This window comes from Mollisia scopiformis, assembly GCF_001500285.1.
Source record: "Mollisia scopiformis unplaced genomic scaffold LY89scaffold_14, whole genome shotgun sequence".
Taxonomy (NCBI): Eukaryota; Fungi; Ascomycota; class Leotiomycetes; order Helotiales; family Mollisiaceae; genus Mollisia; species Mollisia scopiformis.
Genome location: NW_017263594.1, coordinates 1,292,193 through 1,310,786, shown reverse-complemented (window position 1 = coordinate 1,310,786; position 18,594 = coordinate 1,292,193). Strand labels below are relative to the sequence as shown.

Genomic DNA, 18,594 nt, shown 5'->3' with positions numbered 1-18,594 from the left:
GAGAGGCTTAGCTCGAATTCGAGCTACTGAGAAGCTGTTGTCTGCGGCTCGAAGGCTGGCCGAGGAGAGGAGGGTATTGATTATCGGCGGGGAACTTGGCGGAAATGTGCGTTGACATTTTGGATGGCTACATTTGCATTTTCTTTCAGTCGCTCCTTGGCAGTGTCCAAGCATATAAATGGGTTTGGGATTGCCGTTATTAGCATATCTTTGATCGACTTAGTTCCTGGTTGTAATGGGTGGTAAACGTATACATAGCTGCGAAGAAAGTACTCGATGTTTGAATTGTTGCAGGGAAGATCTCTGTTCAATTGTGTTGATGTCTGCGATCGATAGACTTTGTCTCCAAAGAAGAACAAGACCAGCCTGGTGTTGTTGCTGCTGGAATCGATTGAAATTGCTCGACTATCGAAAAAGAAAAGCTAAGTGTAGCTGGAAGAGACTCGATGCGAAGCCAGCAAAGCGTAATGACCGAGAGTCCTAGAGTAGGCTGCGAAGCGTGGTGGTGTTGAATGGTGAAATTTGGAGCTGATAGATCCATCAAAAAGAGGACTCCTCTACAATCTTGCTTTCCAGAGGCAGGAATGGCCATCTTGTAGTCGTCTTTAAGTTCTCGCTGCTTGCAGAAGGAAGGAAGTACTTATCTGCAGTTCAAACTCTGCTAGGTGTAAATGCCAAGCTAGAAGACGACGTTTACTTCTGTAGAAGGACAATTCTCTTCATTTGTTGTATGATAGCCACGGGAAAGCCTGTGAAGAACACTTCATCGTGGCCGACTATGCAGAGAGCCGAATGTTGTATTGTTTCGAAACTGACATCTAGGTCGAGGGAAGTGATTCTGATGGAAGTACTAGCAGACTTCGGATCAAGCTGAGACGACTAGAGAGTTGTTGTTGGCGTTGTTTCGATAAGTTGCTTGTTCGAAGTAAGAGGATGTTTCGTAATTAGGAAGTAAACAAGAAGCTCTGACAGAACCTGCAGTCGAGGAACACAAGACGTAAGCCCGGTCTGGCTAGAAGGAAGCTTCCTCGCAGATGCTGTACTAGTTGAATCTAGCTATTGTTCTTGGTAGAGGGTAGAGTAGAGTGATGTCTTTCACAAAGGCTCTTCTGTGACTGCTTGGATTTGGGCGCAGGACGGTAGCGTCAAGATTCGTTTGCGCGAGAGCTTATAATCTGCCAGATAGTACCAAGACATACGGAGGGAGGGAGAGTTGACCAGGCAGATTGTAAAGTGCTGCTCTTGGATATAGAAGTATTGCATAGTACAGGAGAAGATGCGTTTGGTCTACGATAAAACAAACGAAACAAAATAGTGTTACGCTCGGTAGACGACAGACGCTACCTAACATCGGGATACCACTTCTGCCTGGATTTGAAGGGTAGAGCACTGCTAAAAATTTGCTCAATCACAAGTTGCTCTCCATCAAGCTGATATCGAGTTGTTATCCGTTGACGAGAGCATCTAAGAAGATTGTTGATAGGGAAAGTACAGTACATATTGTACTATAGTTTCTATACTCGGTACCATTGGCCAACAAGTTCGCCGCACAATCCATCCCCTTCCATGATCTACGTTTAGAATCCGTTACAGGGGAGCTAGCTAAGTCGATCCGGCGCTCCTCGACCAGACTTTGAAGAGCATGGACGTTTTCGACTTCGTATCTTGCATTTCTCATCTTTCTCCTTCCAAAAAACGGGTTTCTCAAAGATTCAGGATAATTGGTCCGCATAAACACACTCTCACGATATGTTGGAGCAACCTGTCTTCGAACAGATCGATGGTCCGCCTGACATCTAGCGAATCATGTTAGATGAGGAAGGACTAGAGATGCAGTATTTACCCTCACGAGCTTCCGTTCTTGGTTTGGCATTACGGAACCATTTGTAATGATATAGCATGCCTCTTGAATAGGATATCCGTATTCCATCGCATTGCACAGTATACTATGATATCTCCCCCAATATACTGTACAAAGCGCTCAACTCAACCCCCACTCCACGTGCGTGATATCACATGATTCTCGGATTGATATTGCGTAGGGTTGATGATTGGTTTCAGGGTTGCCAACGAAGCGCCGTGACTTCACGTTGAAGTTATAGGCTTTAACAGTGAGTCCATGGAAACATTGTGTGACTTGGTTGCTTGGTTGAAGAAACGGGACGCATATCAATTGATGGTGTTTCCCCTCATCAGAAGTGATTGCTCAGCAACCGGCAAGCACGGCAAAGATCTCCATAATCCACACACACGCTGGAGTTGCATGCGAGCGTCTATCTTTTTCAAGTGTCTTCGTTGGCATGGGTAATGTAAGTGCGCTATTATATCAGTACTGGGAAAGAAAAGATCACAGCGGAAGGTTACTTTTATGATGCTTCAGGTTGGACTGTAACAAGAGACAACAATGGAGCCATCTCCGCATGGAGATCGTCACTTCGACCTCGACTTGGAATTTGAGTCTTGCTCGAATGAGGCTGATGAAAGGACCAACTAGCAGGGATAGTGGACGCGGGGATGACTTTGCCGCTGTCCTTGAACCTGGGCCAGACGACCCTCAAACGAATATGGAAATTGAGTCCCCTCTTATCGTAGATCAGGTCATCGTCAGCGCAATATGAAGAAGATATCAGATTCGGGTCCAGGTGCATCCAGAGAGGATGGAACAGTGGCTCAGCGTTTAGACAGCACGCAAGCAGACAGAGCCGAAAAGAGGCTGCTCTGTGAAATCTGCAAGATGAAGTGGTACGAGAGTATCAAGTATCAAGATCCTCGTCAATACCGAACTTCTGCTGGCTATGGAAATTGGTCTGCGAATGCGGTAACAGGTGACACGACGTTAATCCCTGTTCTTATGATAATAGAGAGGCATTAGAACTATATCAGAGGGCTGCTATAGCCACTTGCCTGCACTCGCTGGCATAATGCGACGCTGATAAGTGAGGTGACGGGTGACATGCGTGGGATCCCGTTGTGCCGGACGATGAAACACTTCTAGATGGCTTCGGTGGTGTGCATGGTGGGATTGGGGGGATTGGGGAGGGGGAGTGGACGGGACGGGGTTCGCATTGGTGGCATTCGGTGGACGGCCTCGGATGGGTGTTGGGTTGGTGGTGTTGGTCTTGGCCCAGCAGGCGGCCAAATCGATCTCGTACCTTACCTGTTCCTAACTGGAGTTGAGACCCTGACCGCCTCTTATTGCAACCACCATCGACATGCGCTCGGATGGCCGAAACTGTGCTGGGCTGGGTGCCAACAAGAGGGTTGGGTGTCGGTCGGATATATGTCTGGGTGAGAAAGTCTAGTATCTGGATCAGTAAGTCGGTACGTCAATTCCTGCACATGCCTAATAAGAGTTCTTACCTAGATCATGTCTGGCGTATACTGAGCTACCCACCTTAGGTCTCGCGGTACAGAGGTACCGAGATCATGTCTGGCCGTAGACTCATCATACTGTACTGTACTGAATTGAATCATACTGACCAGAACGGAACCATACTGAGCTCTACCGTATTTCTTTCCGAACACTTCACACTTTCATACCCAGGTCTCTTGTTTGAGCTGGCGGGCTTCTTCCGAGTTACCCCACCACTGTAATACTTTCCTTAGGGCTTTGCCACTCTGGCATTCCTGCCGTAACTGTTGCCGCCACCCCAGTTTCCGGTCAGCACACCAAATTCGAGATTCGAGATTGGGAGGGCAAAATGATTTGCAGCAGGTTTGTGAGGTGTGCAGGTAATAGGTGCTGTAAGAGAGAGCGGGAGCGACAGCAGCAGCCCAAGCCCCAAACCGAGAAATGATCCGGGGCCAGCTCGGGTGCGCTAGTGTGGAAGGGGAAGGGACTTAGCACAGGGCCGACGCCAGTGGTCAGGTCAGGATATCCATTAGCGAACGAGGCCCACGCTAAAAAGTCCTTCCACAAGAACCAGAGCCGAACTTTTCGAACTTTCTTTCTCCTCCACATTCGAACATCTTCAAGTCCGATCTCCATCTTCCGAAAGCCTTCGATCTCCAGAATCAGCCTCCCTTGTGCTGCTTCTATCTTCTTTTCGCTCTCTTACTTCTGTGCTTCCCGCGCAGTTGCTCCTTTACAAGCTCCCTTTAGACCAAAAGTAAGCCCTTTCAAGCTCTTCACCGTCCCTCTTTTGACCCCACCATACCGTCAACAACAGCGATCGAGCACCAGCACGTCGCTATTGTTCCCGTTGTCTTTGCAGGATTAAATACTAACAGACGTCTGCAGACAACACTCCTTCTTCGAAAGAATGGATTCCTACGGTGGTGCTGCTCAAGGCCGTGGTTGCTACAACTGTGAGTGCCACATCCGATTTTCACCTTCATTCCACACGAGCGCCAGCAATCCAAAACTCTGCCGAAGCTTCCCCTCCTGTTCCCTCCGATTATGCACTCGAGTACGGGCCATATACACCGGATTGCTCCCTTGGGAAATTTCCAATGTATCTGCTACCATCGATCTTGGCCAATAGCCGTCGTTTCTGCAATCTCCAAAGCAGGCAGACCGAGGTCTTTTGGGTGGACAGAGGGGAACAATTCAATCTGCGACATTCGCTTCGCGGTCCTCCGTCCGCCGAATAACACTCGGCTCCTCGTTTTTTCCCATATGACATAGTCGAACGATTGGTGACCAGAGCTGACTTTCACTTTAGGTGGCGATGCCTCTCACCAAGTATGGAAAACCAATCGCAACTCTAACCAGCTCTTACTAACGCAAATATAGGCCCGTGACTGCCCTACCCGTGGCCCAGCCAAGTGGTAAGACTTCTTACCGTCCTGTTATACTTCCTTGCTGACTGGTGATAGCTACAACTGCGGTGGTGAGCTCCCTCAATCAAAATTTTCATGCGGTTTATACTAACCACATTATCCCTTGATAGGTGAAGGACACATGAGTAAGTCGGGCTTAGCTATACCTTGGAACCTGTGCTGATAACTGGTTAGGCCGTGAATGCCCCGAGGGTCCCAAGGACAAGACCTGCTACAAGTGCGGTCAATCCGGCCATATCTCCCGTGATTGCACTAACCCATCTGCTGATGGAGGTGCTGGTCGTGGTGGTTTCTCTTCTGGTGGTGGTGGATCCGGTCAAGAGTGCTACAAGGTATGCTTCATTCTATCTGCATTATGTTCCTGTGGCTTACCCTTTTTGCAGTGCTCCAAGGTCGGCCACATTGCCCGTAACTGCCCTGAAGCTGCTGGCTACGGTGGTGGTGGATATGGCGGTCAACAAGGCGGTTATGGTGGCGGCGGCGGGTTCGGTGGACGTCAAGGCGGTCAAACTTGCTACTCTTGCGGTGGCTACGGCCACATGTCTCGTAAGCATTCCCCCTTACATGTTCCAACATTATCCAACACAAATAGGTGACTGCACCCAAGGCCAAAAGTGCTACAACTGTGGCGAAGTTGGTCATCTCTCCCGTGATTGCCCATCTGAGACCAGCTCTGAGCGTACTTGCTACAAGTGCAAGCAACCTGGCCACGTTCAGGCTCAATGCCCAAACTAGGCCTTCACAATGTTCACGGCAATTGACACTGAGAGGACCGACGTATACGAGCGCGAACGATTGATTCTACACTTCCGAGAAGACGACTTGCATGCAACTTGATCGAACGAGAATACGATACCCCGAGCATTTGGAAAGGGTGGCTTGCAGACACAATTGATTTGAGGATTTGCCGATTGAAAGCTTTCAACCAACAACGGCCGGCCTTCTTTGTACACTTCTACTTTTGCCTTTACACTTTGCCCTTTCTGTTTTCCCCATTTCACGACAACAAAACTAAAATCCACGACTCTTCTAGAGTTTTGGAACTGATTTCTTTGGTTCATTACATGTTTCGTTATCGTTGGTGGCTCTCTTGGGCTATCTAGACGGTCTGGGATCTTCCACGGAACAAAACAAAAACAAAAGCACTCGTCATTTGCTTGTTGGTCTCTCAGTTGGACGACGACTGAGATCTGGTGCGACGATCAGTGGATGGGAGTTGAGGATGAATGATGGGACGTCTTCTTTCTTCACGCGATAGAGGGAAAAAATCTTATTCATGCAGATACGACGAACGGAATGGTCAGACGGATGCTTTCCAGCAGCTATGACAACGACAGAAAATTCGATGACTTCAACCTATTGCTTTTCGCCGATGTATGGCGATGCTTTTCGCTGGTCTTTCTGTGATGCTTTTCGCTGGTGTGTTGTGAAGGGACGTGCATGTTCCTGATGGTGGGGTCCCAAGTTCCGGCGCACTGCTGCATATCCTCCCTTTCCATTACTCCCCGTCTAACAATGGTTGTTGCGTTAAGCAATCCTTTCATGAACTGTGAGACCCCGGTGATTGTTAACTTGGAATTATCTGGTCTGGGAAAATATCCATCTGCGGTTCCAAATGTCGGACTAGGTACCTCGAACAAGTTGCCTGCAATCTCACCGACTCAGCCTCCTCCTTAATCTTTCCACCGAATCTCCTCCAAGACCCCAACAACATTACCAAAGAAGAACTGCCTAAATAATGGTATCATTGACTACCTTGATCTTCTTGGCACGAAGACTGTGAATGCTTTTAACAACGAGGTTCAAATTGACAGTTTGAGGCTTTCAACGTTCCTCTAATCTTCCAATCTTCCTCTCATGGGCCCGTCTCGGATCCAGTGCCGCCATGGATTCCTCCACAACCGCCTCTCTCCATGCTCTTAATCTATTATGATCGCTGGGGTGCAATACTTTTGAGCCAGATTCCATAACCTAGCATAACTTACCTACTGATCTTGAAGTCGGAACTCGGCCAGCAACCCAGAACCAAGTTCTTGAACTTCTAATTCTGAGCTCGACTTGTGGCTCTACTTCAGTTCTCCAGTGCTCATTCATTTATTCAGCTCATCAGATGATGATCAAAGGTACCTAGGTATCGAAGGCTGCAGAGCCAATTCCCAATAATTTGGAGCATTCACCAAGAGAAACAAGGGGAAGTGGCACCAGTGAAAATTCATGGGCCGAGGCATTTGATTCACTTTTCATGCTCTTCTCGCTAGATTATTCAAGATTGCATTAGAAAAATGATTTGATTATATCAAGTCGAACGCATATTTCAACGATTCTTTTCCACGAAAAAGAAAAACCCACCTCCTATTGCCACTCACGTGACTGTTCCACCATCCATCTCGCTAAATCAAGCCCACCCCGATATCAATCGATTCACACCCCACTTGCATGAAGAACGACAAGGATGTGTAATTTCGAAGCTCGGAAGAACACTGAATGTTGACCTTGAACGCGAACAACGACGCGACGATATTATTCCAACAATCAAACCAAACATCCACCTCGACATTTATCGCCTTTTCCATATCACCATTTGTTTGACAGTATTCGAAACGAACTTCAACATTTACGATTTGCTAACTGCCACTTTGACGACTCGCGGTATCCCGGACATTAATTGCGAAATTTGTCGAGTTCTTGGATCATTCCCTGCTTGGAGGACACGAAACATATGTGATGACGGGTACGGACTGAGGTAGAGACAGAAGTCTTCCGATGGTCTGCACACCGGCATCCGAAGCCGTACCGTCGTGGAATCGAAGCCTGGGATACGAACACATATCAAGAACGACGACCTCGAGAGGGGTTATAGGGGGGACAACTATTGGGGCCAGGCGGGCATCGAATATACGCAAAGATGGCGCCGGCAGGTGGAGGAAACATTAAGGTCGTGGTGCGATGTCGTCCTTTCAATGGACGAGGTAGGATTTCCTGCTTACGATACCTGGCACGATATTGACATGTGAATTAGAACTCGATCGAGGGGCAAAATGTATTGTGCAGATGGATGGAGCCCAAACGGTCCTCATACCTCCCCCCGAAGCCGAAGAACGATCGCGGACTGGCAAAGGAGGCGCAAAGGATAATGGGCAGAAAGTCTTCGCATTTGACAAATCGTATTGGTCTTTCGATCGAAATGCCCCGAATTTTGCTGGACAAGATGATCTACATACTGATCTTGGAAAACCGCTTCTGGACAACGCTTTTCAGGGATACAATAATTGTATTTTCGCATATGGACAAACTGGTTCTGGAAAATCTTACTCGATGATGGGATATGGGAAGGAAGCAGGTGTCATTCCCAAGATTTGCCAGGATATGTTTGAGAGGATTGGAGAGTTGCAACAAGATAAGAATCTGCGATGTACGGTGGAGGTGTCATATTTGGAAATCTACAACGAGCGAGTTAGGGATTTGCTGAATCCTTCTACGAAAGGCAATCTCAAGGTCAGAGAACATCCATCTACAGGGCCATATGTTGAAGATCTGGCGAAATTGGTGGTCAGCAGCTTCAATGAGATTGAGCATTTGATGGACGAGGGAAATAAGGCGAGAACAGTTGCGGCTACGAATATGAACGAGACGTCCAGTCGAAGTCATGCTGTTTTTACTCTTACCCTTACACAGAAACGTCACGATGTCGAAACCAACATGTCTATGGAGAAGGTGGCAAAGATCAGCTTGGTGGATTTAGCAGGTTCCGAAAGAGCTACATCTACTGGTGCAACGGGTGCTCGTCTGAAGGAAGGTGCTGAAATCAATCGTTCGCTTTCTACACTCGGTCGAGTTATCGCTGCTCTGGCAGATCTCTCCGAAGGCAAGAAGAAGAAAACAGGGAAAGGAGCTGGCCAGGTACCATATCGAGACAGTGTTCTGACATGGCTACTGAAGGATTCTTTGGGTGGAAATAGCATGACAGCTATGATTGCAGCCATCAGTCCAGCAGACATCAATTTTGACGAGACACTCAGTACGCTACGGTACGCCGATAGTGCCAAGAGGATCAAGAATCATGCTGTGGTCAATGAAGATGCGAATGCCAGGATGATTCGGGAGCTCAAGGAAGAGCTGGCAACTCTTCGAAGCAAACTCAGTGGTGGCGGTGGTGCTCCAGCTGAAGAAACATATGCTGAAGGTACACCGCTGGAGAAGCAGATCGTCAGTATTGTTCAGGCAGATGGCACCGTGAAGAAGGTTTCGAAGGCCGAGATTGCAGAGCAACTGAATCAGAGCGAGAAGCTATACTCGGATCTCAATCAGACCTGGGAACAGAAACTGCAGAAGACTGAAGAAATCCACAAGGAACGAGAAGCTGCACTGGAAGAGCTGGGTATCAGTATCGAAAAGGGTTTTGTCGGATTGCACACGCCGAAGAAGATGCCGCATCTGGTCAATTTGTCTGACGATCCATTGCTAGCCGAATGTTTGGTGTACAATCTCAAGCCTGGTACCACCACAGTGGGCAATGTGGACACAAATGTTGGCGCCCATCAGTCTGAAATTCGATTGAATGGCAGTCGTATTCTCCACGAGCACTGCACGTTCGAAAACGTCGACAATGCCGTTACACTTGTACCAAGAGAAGGCGCTGCCGTCATGGTAAATGGAAAGCGTATCACGGAGCCGAAACGGTTACGCAGTGGTTATCGTGTCATTCTTGGAGACTTTCACATCTTCCGCTTCAATCATCCTATGGAAGCTAGGGCAGAACGCGCCGAACAGAGCTCATTACGGCATTCAATCCTGGCAAGTAATCTAGGCGACTACGAGAAAGGATCCCCGTCCCCAAGTCCACGCCCTGGACACGAAAGAACTTTCAGCAAAGCTGGCTCGGAAGCAGATTGGGATGCGAGTCGCCCTGAGTCGCCTATGCCATTTGGACGGAGTCGTGACTCAGATTGGTCGTTTGCAAGAAGAGAAGCTGCTGGTGCTATTCTTGGACCAGACAAGCAGATTGCTGGTCTGACTGATGAGGAGTTGAATCTTCTTTTCGAAGACGTCCAGAAGGCACGTGCTGAACGTGCTGGCCAGAATATGGATGATGATCTGGATTCAAATACTTCGTACCCGATACGAGAGAAGTATATGTCGAACGGTACTTTGGATAACTTCTCGTTAGACACAGCATTGACTATGCCTTCGACGCCTAAGCAAGGTGAGGTGGAAGACAAGTTGCGTGAAGTCAGAGAAGAAATGCAAGTCCAATTGGACAAGCAGAAAGAAGAGTACCAGGATCAGCTGAAGAGTGCCGAGGCTGCTAATGTCGAGGTCGAAGAGATCAAGAAAGAGAAAGCGCGGATGGAGGATGATCTTCGACAGTTGAAAGAGGAAATGCTCACGCAACTTGAAACACAGAGGAAGGAATTCGAAGAGAAACTGCAGCAAATGCTGCCCACTCCACCAAAAATTGACGATGGTCTCCCACCATTGTCAGACGCCGAGATGGAGATCGCGGAGAAAGTTATCGAGCATTGGAAACGCCGGAGATATGTTCGAATGGCTGAAGCTGTCTTGCAATCCGCTGCGAACCTGAAAGAAGCCCAAATCATGAGCCAAGAAATGGATGAAAGTGTCAGCTTCCAGTTTACAATCGTGGACGTTGGACATGATCGGTGCTCATCGTACGATATGGTTCTGAATGGCATTTCTGGAGAGGGCGAAGACGTTTTCCTTGAGGAGGCGCCGAAACCTTGTGTTGCTGTCCGAGTCATCGACTACAAGAACAGCGTTGTTCATCTCTGGAGCTTGGAAAAGCTTCAGGAACGAGTCAGGCTGATGAGACAAATGCATCAGTACATGGATCGACCTGAGTATCTGCAGCATTTCCGTCTTGATAACCCTTTCACGGAGACCTGCATGCCACAATATAGTCATATCGGCGATGTCGATGTTCCATTAGCTGCTGTGTTTGAGAGCCGAGTTCAAGACTTCAGCCTCGACGTACTTTCGCCTTATACGTCGCATGCTATTGGCATGATCAAACTCTCACTAGAACCATCATCTGCGAGGGCGCCATCTTCCACGCTGAAGTTCAATGTGGTCATGCACGATCTTGTCGGATTCGCTGAGCGAGAAGGCACAGAGGTTCATGCTCAACTCTTTATTCCTGGTGTATCTGAGGATGGTGGTGTAACGACAACTCAGATGATCAAGGACTTTGATGAGGGGCCAGTCAGATTCGAAAGTGTCCATAGTATGAGCGTGCCCATGTTTAGACCAAGCGATGTCTCATTACGTGTGGCCATCTTTGCAAAGGTTTCTTCGATGCACCTAGACAAGCTGCTGAGTTGGGACGACATGAGAGACAACGTGCCTCGACCGAAACAGAAGCGGAAGAACGCTCGAATATCAGAGTCACAGTTCTATATGGAAGAGAAGCATGATGTCTTTGCCAGGATCCAGATCCTTGAGCTCGCTGAAAATGGAGAGTACTTGCCTGTGGAGGTCATTCAAACGAGTGACCTCGATAAGGGTTCATTTCAGCTTCATCAAGGACTTCAACGTCGGATAGTTGTCAATCTTACGCATAGCTCTGGCGATGCTTTGCCCTGGCAGGATGTCTCTAGTCTTCGAGTTGGACGAATCCAGCTTGTAGATCACGTGGGTAAGACGCCAGATCTCAGCTCGCCAACTCCTGAGATCCCTCTAAAGCTCATCTCGAAGCCCACTGTCAAGCAGAATGCGAATGGTACGAGCAATGTCACCCTCATGGGCCAATGGGACTCGAGCGTCCACGAATCTTTACTCCTCGATCGAGTTACTGCCGACAAGTACAAGGTCCAGATGTCGCTGCTCTGGGACGTTACTTCGCCAAAGCTTGCAGATCTCATGACGTTCTCTATTGATGTTTGCTCTCAAGTCCTCTCACGAGCGTATGTCCGCTCAACGTCCATGTTCGCATCTTTATGGCAGAGTGTTCGAATTGTCCATTCGACTAGTGGGATCTTCTCAGTCGCCGTTCGGCCAACACCTGTCAAACGTGCCGGAGATCTTTGGCGCATGAACACCCAGAATGACTATGTGAAGGGTGAAGAAGGACTTACGGACTGGACTCCGAGGGGTGTCAGCTTAATTCGAGATCACATTGCTGCGAGGCGGCGTAAGCTGAGGCACGCAGAAATCGAAGCTGCTCAGCCGCTATTGAGCCGCATCTCCTATCCTGTCGCCGCTCCGAGTCCATCCACTCCTCCTACCACCAACGGCTCCGCTCCCAATCCCGAAGAAGAAGCCATGGAATTCCCCATCTCTGACCACGATAAAGAACTACTCGAAAAATACCTGAAGCTCTGGAAACTTTGCCACGATCCCATCTCCAGCATCCTCACACCTACTAATGTCGAACCTCCATCGAATGGGGCTCCAGCCTCGCCACCTAATGCTCCCACTTCACCGAACCTCCTTGCCACCATCTCCATTGTCAATAGGAACCCCACTATCCTCAAAGGCGGCTACCTTCTCACCCCCTCCGCCGATTCTTCACGTTGGATACGGCGCTTCGTCGAGTTAAGACGGCCATATATGCACATCCACTCAGTCCCTGACGGAGAAGAAGTCTGCGTAGTTTCATTACGGAACTCACGAATAGACCACCAGCCTCAAATTGCCAGGCTTCTCAGACGCGAAGGCGAGAGTCCAGCAGGTGGCAGGATGAACGGTGCAAGAGGCAGAGCAGGAGATAGAGAAGACGAAGGCAAAGTCTTTGCCGTTTACGGTACAGATAATACGTGGCTATTCAAAGCTAGGAATGAACGAGAGAAAGTGGACTGGATCTTCAAGATTGATCAGAGCTATTTTAGTTCTGGTAGCGGAACGGGGAATGGAAGTGAGGAAGATGAGTTATCGTGATACTCCAGTCCTGGTTGGAGATGAGGCTGGTCAATGAGGTACATACCATACCCAAGGAGAATAATTTTTGCCCAGCGAGCGTGTGTTAAGTATATGTATGAAATGATGTGTATGTATGTCAGTGTATGATACCCATGTTTTTGGATAATGCTAGTGCGAGATATATCTTATACCATAGTTTCCTTTTGTCTTTGGGTGGGGATGGGTAGGATAGATTGGTGCTGAGTGAGAAATGAAAGCTTCTTTGAGAATTGTGCTTTAGTCGTAAGTGATATGTTAATTCGGGTTGAATGATGCAGCGGCAAGTGCCTTGACAAGATTAGGGGTCGAAGGAGCCGACCTGTGAGTTTGCTCTTGATGGAGAAAGTCTACTCTTGGGGTTAAGGCATACTTGTTGAGTGTGGCTCCGCATTCATCAGCATCGAATAGAAGAACCGCTATTCAGGTTCATGCCTCCCATCTCCTTTCATGTTGCCATTTGCCATTAGCTTTGAAATGTGGTTCGAATAGCCCTTACACGATAATCTGTTGATATATCAGGCAACAAGACAATCTCATTTTGGTCTCTTCAAAGCTTCAGAGCACTAGGCGTAAGTCAGAGCACTTTCCTCGTATGGTGGTCTAAGGAATGATGCCGCTATAGCATTCACGGGCTCTTCTACGAGTGTAACACTAGTGTTCAGAAGTGGTGCCACTTTTGTGACTTGCTATATTCTTTCTGTAAAGCCACCCAAGCGACAATTGTAATTCAGACAAAACTTCCTCAACCTTACACTTTACAAACAACTTTGATCCATTTCAAGCCTCAAGTTTCCGCATACTCTTCTCGACTTTCAGTCAACTCTCATAATGCCATCCTATCTCTTCAAGATGATCATCATCCTCCTCATCCTTGTTCCTTTGGTCTGCTCCCGAGAACCTCAAAACCTGCAATACTAATACCCAATAGATCCCCGCTGCTCGCGATTCTGGCCGCACTGCTCTGAAACCTTCCAACTTCGGTGTTTTGAACTACCAAGGCACTCTGCAAGGCATTGATGTTGATCTCAATGGCACTATTGAAGTACGCACCGTGACACATCTCATGCTTGACGAGTCTTTGCTAAGGTGCGCAGATCATCTGTCGCCAATTTCAGGAGCTGTATCCAGAGGTCACTCTTGATATCCGTGCTCCCACTACACTGTAACTTGAGGATAGAGACACTGTGCGTACTTCTCCATTTCACCATACATCAGAGCTGATGAAATTCCAGTCCAAGACCCAATGCTGCACTGGTTCCTCAACTGCTCCCAGCCCCGCCGCTATCTTGAAGGCTATCAACTGGCTCCTCGGTGTTCCAGGTGACTGCTGGGCCCCTGCCAACAGCTGTGTCCAACTCTCTTGCACTTCGGACTCTGCCATCGTGCTCTGCAACACCGTGAGTATATCTCTAGGATTGTTGGCGATTTGATGCTGACCCATAATCCAGAACTCGAACTCCGTCGACCCTAGTTGCCCCTCCCTCGGAAGCCTTGCTCAGGACGTCTACAGCTCATGCACAAATGGTGCAGGTATCTGTGGCTCTCAGGTCGACAGTAATTGCTACGAGATTACCAACGAACGTGGCTCATGTTAGCTCGGTAAGTGGACAATTCTTTTCGGATATTGCATTGGATTTTGGAAAGCGGGCTGGGCGGGATGTTAGGTCTATTCTTTAGGACGCGTTCCTGGTGTGCTACAACTAGGTATTTTGCATTTTGAAAAGTAGACTTGATTCTACTATGACCCTGCGATGACTTGCCTGCTGTGAGCTTCGGTGACCCTGCTGCGAATACGAGCTCTGAATGAGAGATTGGTGCATGACAAATCTTGGTAATTATATGAATATTGTGCTCTTTGATGGGCTGATGGAAAAGGAGAGCTGTTTTCAAAAACGAGAGCTAGGCCGAGATTTTCCTATACAAGATGGCAGATGATCTTTTTGTCTGTTATCTATTGATTCTATCAGCAGATTTGTCGCGTGACGAAGAGTCAGTCAAGGCATGGCTCGCGACTGCCGTCTGAGAAGGCTGTCTCCCTCATTTTCTGAAGCCGCAACTAGCGTCGCGTTCGCTTTCAACCTTTCTTTCACTTCTCAACAACAGTTCACTTCTCCAGTCGCGACAAGGTGAAACTTCCTACATTGAACTTCAAGCACTTCATTCGAACCATACTTCAATTGAACGTCGACAAACGAAACGCGTCGTGATGGCCTCCTCTACTCCTTTCAAGACCATCACCCTCCTCCTGCTCACCCTACTTCTATTGGTAAGGATTGCAATTCACTGGTAATCTGAGTTCATTCTGATGGTGTGACATGCAGACTGCGGAAGTCAGTGCTACGGCTCCCTTCGGTATGGAACAATATGAAGGTTACAGCGAAGGAGTCATGATGTTCCAGGGCTCCATTTACGGACATGCCATGGAGATGAATGGAACCATCGAGGTATAGCTCACGTCTCCCTGAGATTATTTTGTCTTTTGAGTCATCGAAACTGACCATACAGGAAATCTTCGATCGATTCACTCTCGAGCATCCCGAAGTTGAACTCGATTTCAAGTCCAATGCTACTGCCGCCGGATTCCAAGCTGAGCGCCGTGATCTTCAAGGTAGCGAAGCTCACAACAAGGTAGCCCGCAGCAAGGCTAGTCTCCAATATTTACGGTTTTCTAGGACGTTCTAGCTGATTTTTAAAACAGTTTGGTCTGCAATGTTGCCCGATCGCAGCGTATGTCAAAGTCTCCTTTACGCTTTGGGAATCAATGCTTATCCTTCTGTAGTTGGGGCTGGACCGGAGCCATTCAAGTGATCATCGAGGATGGGATTGATTATCTAAACCATGTTCAGGCACGATGCGGCGTAGGTGCTCGTTCTTGCGTCCGAGTCAGCTGTTCTTGGAATGCTGGTATTTATCTTTGCAACGATGTATGTCCGGAATTTGTCGTCTTCTAATTTGAGAAAGCTAATTGTCTCCCAACAGAACTACTACGGCATTTTCCCTTCTTGCCCCTACATCGGCTCGTACGCTCAAGACATCTCCAACGTCTGCTGGGGATTTTCACGAGGCATGGAAGTATGCTGTGGCCAGGAATTCGATACTGATAGCTACAACGTCATCGTCAGATATGCGAATGAAGGCTGCTGAGCTTGTTCTCCAACATGGAATTGCATGGACAAAATGGGATCTTACTAGAGAATGATGCTAGTGATTGCACATTTGGGACTCCAAAAGTCGAAGGATTGCTTTATTGCCTCTATGAAATGAACATCTGAGGCGCATTATGCGAATTTCTCTGCTTTCCCTGTTTTCTATGTGACATGAATCATTCTCTCTGAGAGCCTAGTGGCACTACCTCGCATGGTTTAGGGTATCCCTGTATGTGGCAAGTGACCACAAGAGTCTTCCCAAGTCATGCAATCAAGGCTTAGCATTTTCATGAGAAAATTTGTACTATACTTGGGCACAGTTCGAAGTCAGAGAAGCTCGTTATCAGGCAAGACACATGTAACATGCGCATTACAGCGACCTGATATGTACAACTTCTCCGCTGCCGAAAGCAAGAAGCTTCAAAATCTTCAACCACACAAGCACAGCACTTGAACTTAAGGATCTGGAAGCCGACAGATTAACTCTGGATGCAACCTGCATCATAGTCTTTCCCTGGGCGTTGAACTGCACCTAGGCTTCATAATACCCAGATCACGTGAATGAGCCCCTGAGATGAGTCGCCAAGCGAGTCCTCGACGACGGATTAGTCAATGGCGGATTATTCGACATGAGAGTAGGTTTTTGCGATTCATGAGAAGGCGGCCCGAGGCCTGGCGCTACAGTACAGAGACCTAGCGCGAGCACGGGCTTTATTTGTCGTGAGCCTCTCTCGGCAATTAAAATACCTACATCTACACATACACCTATAGAGATAGACATAGACATCGACATCGACATGAGTCGCAGCTTTCAAGTCGCAGCATCTCTTTTAACGTCATGGAGGATGCCGTCCGTCCAAATGAGCAGGCGTTTAGGGCCATGTACAAGAGAGGTTATTGCACTTGGTTTAGTCTTTACGAGATGACAATTGCAGATACCAAAACCCAGCTCCCATCGTGGGATTGTCTATTTCAACTTGAGAATGCATTTCTCAACTACCCTTCTTTCCCAGAAAATCCTGCGGTAGACGCATCATTTTCGAATACTGTCATTGCAACGGGGATATCTACATGGAGAACCGCGCAGGGACCGTGCGATTTACCGTCCTTTGATCAAGAATTCTTCATTCCAGTCGCGTCAGATCGTCCTACGATTCTCTCTATCTCGGGTCCGCAACAGTCTACATTCGTGTTCCCGCGAAGCTTCAGTGAGGACGACGACCATATTACTTTGCTCATACTTGCCTGGACCTACATACTTTCTGCACGATGGGCCGAGATCATTCCCGGAGCGTCTGGGCCTGAATACAGCAATTGCGAGGCCGAATGGGATGACAAAAACATCCCACTTGAAAACGCCCCGACTGATGCCACGACAGCGGTTATAGACTTGGGCGATATTGATGATGACAACGCTCGATGGTGGTCAGCGGTCCTCGCCCTGGAAGGAGGTTGGAATGCGTCTATTCCAAGTGATAAAGGTCCCATCCTCCACTCACCCTGGTATACGAAGCTTGTGTCAGAAAAACGCTTCATTCTTTCACGCGGCACGAAATCTCGCCCCCTTCCATTTCAGCATCGTGCGGCATCATTCGCTACCGCTTTGCGCTATCTTTCTAGCTACTGCGAATTTCACAAAGTGGCTGAGCAAAACCATGCTGCTTTGGCGGCGACATTGCTTCTCCCTGTGGCCAGATTCGACAAAAGTAGAGTTCAGTTACCGACCCCTCGAGTTCGCCGTAAAGTACGACTCAACAAGGAGTCGATCTGCAAAACTCCAGCATGGAGCGAAAATCTCAACCAACTAGACAGGCTCCTCTCTCTAAGCTGCAACGCAGTGGGAACCAAAGCGCTTCTAAACAGCGTCTTCTTTGAACCAGGTGTGGCATGTAATATCTGTGGGGCATGGTTGCAAGGGACCTTCGCATTTCTCGACTCGGATATCGTGCAGGATCAGCATATCCTACTTCGTGTCTTGATGAAGCGGGATCCTAGCCTGGGATTTCTCTGGCTTGGTGCTTTCATCATCGGAGCACAAACACGTTCCCTGCAAGAGGCTCGTCAGGCGTGGTGGAAAATCGATCTTCATGTGGCAGCATGGACCGGAACGCTTAAGTCTTTTATACAAGAGCCTGTCTCAACACTGCCCCCTGGGACAGAAGAAATTTCGCGTGCTGACGAATGTCGACTGATGTACTTGTCCCACGACCAATACTATACTGTCCCCCCGCTCTTTCCATTCGCTCCGTTCGGTTCTACAGCGATAACAGACACCAACATCGACGTTCGTCAACATGCACGATGTGAGACAAGTCACGGCCTCGAATACGAAGGCTTGACCTGGCGCTGTCGTGGTGGCCAGAGCACAGTTACAGCTGTCCCTAGAATTCTCTTGCGCGCCAAAGGTGGGCAGCCAACAGACGGCAATATCTCCGTCACTTACGACAATCTCGACCACGAGGATGATGACTGTTCGGAAATGGTGACTAGGAACATTTTCACTTGGCTGCGCGATGAGGACGGCTTTCCTGTCACGGAGAGGGCTATTCGTGAACACGAGTGGATAGACAATTTGGACTCGGACGATGACTGTCCGATTACAGGCGACGCTCAATCCACTGTGGGAGGCAATCTGCACGGATGGCTGTTGAAGACCATGACCAGACGGTCCAATTCGCTCTAATGGGTGACGGAGAAGTGCGAGGTGGTAGTGGAAGGGCGTAATGTTCATTGTCTCATATATATTAACTTC

The 18,594-nt window shown here is 48.3% G+C and overlaps 5 protein-coding genes across 5 annotated transcripts; all 5 read left to right on the top strand.

Annotated features, from left to right (window-relative positions):
• The first annotated feature begins 4,395 nt into the window (after positions 1–4,395).
• Positions 4,396–6,054, top strand: LY89DRAFT_102875 (uncharacterized protein). Its single transcript, XM_018205022.1, has 5 exons — positions 4,396–4,684; positions 4,736–4,770; positions 4,957–5,114; positions 5,166–5,328; positions 5,551–6,054. Exons 1-5 carry the CDS (start codon positions 4,671–4,673, stop codon positions 5,883–5,885), a joined length of 705 nt encoding a protein of 234 aa, XP_018070435.1. The 5' UTR covers positions 4,396–4,670; the 3' UTR covers positions 5,886–6,054.
• A 1,221-nt stretch (positions 6,055–7,275) lies between these two features.
• Positions 7,276–12,907, top strand: LY89DRAFT_648214 (kinesin-domain-containing protein). The gene is made up of 2 exons (XM_018211999.1): positions 7,276–7,751; positions 7,802–12,907. The coding sequence occupies exons 1-2, from the start codon at positions 7,688–7,690 to the stop codon at positions 12,673–12,675; spliced, it is 4,938 nt and encodes a 1,645-aa protein (XP_018070434.1). The 5' UTR covers positions 7,276–7,687; the 3' UTR covers positions 12,676–12,907.
• Positions 12,908–13,524: 617 nt separating this feature from the next.
• LY89DRAFT_783298 (uncharacterized protein) lies at positions 13,525–14,429 on the top strand (the record flags this gene model as incomplete). Its single annotated transcript, XM_018222664.1, has 4 exons — positions 13,525–13,578; positions 13,625–13,738; positions 13,929–14,093; positions 14,145–14,429. The coding sequence occupies 4 exons, from the start codon at positions 13,525–13,527 to the stop codon at positions 14,289–14,291; spliced, it is 480 nt and encodes a 159-aa protein (XP_018070433.1). The 3' UTR covers positions 14,292–14,429.
• A 356-nt stretch (positions 14,430–14,785) lies between these two features.
• Positions 14,786–15,933, top strand: LY89DRAFT_783297 (uncharacterized protein). The gene is made up of 6 exons (XM_018222663.1): positions 14,786–14,962; positions 15,018–15,140; positions 15,202–15,339; positions 15,395–15,423; positions 15,476–15,620; positions 15,676–15,933. Exons 1-6 carry the CDS (start codon positions 14,903–14,905, stop codon positions 15,838–15,840), a joined length of 660 nt encoding a protein of 219 aa, XP_018070432.1. The 5' UTR covers positions 14,786–14,902; the 3' UTR covers positions 15,841–15,933.
• A 547-nt stretch (positions 15,934–16,480) lies between these two features.
• Positions 16,481–18,593, top strand: LY89DRAFT_102789 (uncharacterized protein). The gene has a single exon (XM_018205019.1). It carries the CDS (start codon positions 16,681–16,683, stop codon positions 18,523–18,525), a length of 1,845 nt encoding a protein of 614 aa, XP_018070431.1. The 5' UTR covers positions 16,481–16,680; the 3' UTR covers positions 18,526–18,593.
• The last annotated feature ends 1 nt before the right edge of the window (position 18,594 follows it).

Bases quoted from the DNA above. Each gene is read 5' to 3' on its own strand.
- LY89DRAFT_102789 (XM_018205019.1), top strand. From the start codon at position 16,681: ATGGAGGATGCCGTCCGTCCAAATGAGCAGGCGTTTAGGGCCATGTAC.
- LY89DRAFT_648214 (XM_018211999.1), top strand. From the start codon at position 7,688: ATGGCGCCGGCAGGTGGAGGAAACATTAAGGTCGTGGTGCGATGTCGT. The intron at 7,752-7,801 runs GTAGGATTTCCT...CATGTGAATTAG, and splicing joins TCGTCCTTTCAATGGACGAG to AACTCGATCGAGGGGCAAAA.
- LY89DRAFT_783297 (XM_018222663.1), top strand. From the start codon at position 14,903: ATGGCCTCCTCTACTCCTTTCAAGACCATCACCCTCCTCCTGCTCACC. The intron at 14,963-15,017 runs GTAAGGATTGCA...TGTGACATGCAG, and splicing joins TGCTCACCCTACTTCTATTG to ACTGCGGAAGTCAGTGCTAC. The intron at 15,424-15,475 runs GTATGTCAAAGT...ATCCTTCTGTAG, and splicing joins CAATGTTGCCCGATCGCAGC to TTGGGGCTGGACCGGAGCCA.
- LY89DRAFT_102875 (XM_018205022.1), top strand. The intron at 5,115-5,165 runs GTATGCTTCATT...CCCTTTTTGCAG, and splicing joins CCGGTCAAGAGTGCTACAAG to TGCTCCAAGGTCGGCCACAT. The intron at 5,329-5,550 runs GTAAGCATTCCC...ATTGACACTGAG, and splicing joins TGGCTACGGCCACATGTCTC to AGGACCGACGTATACGAGCG.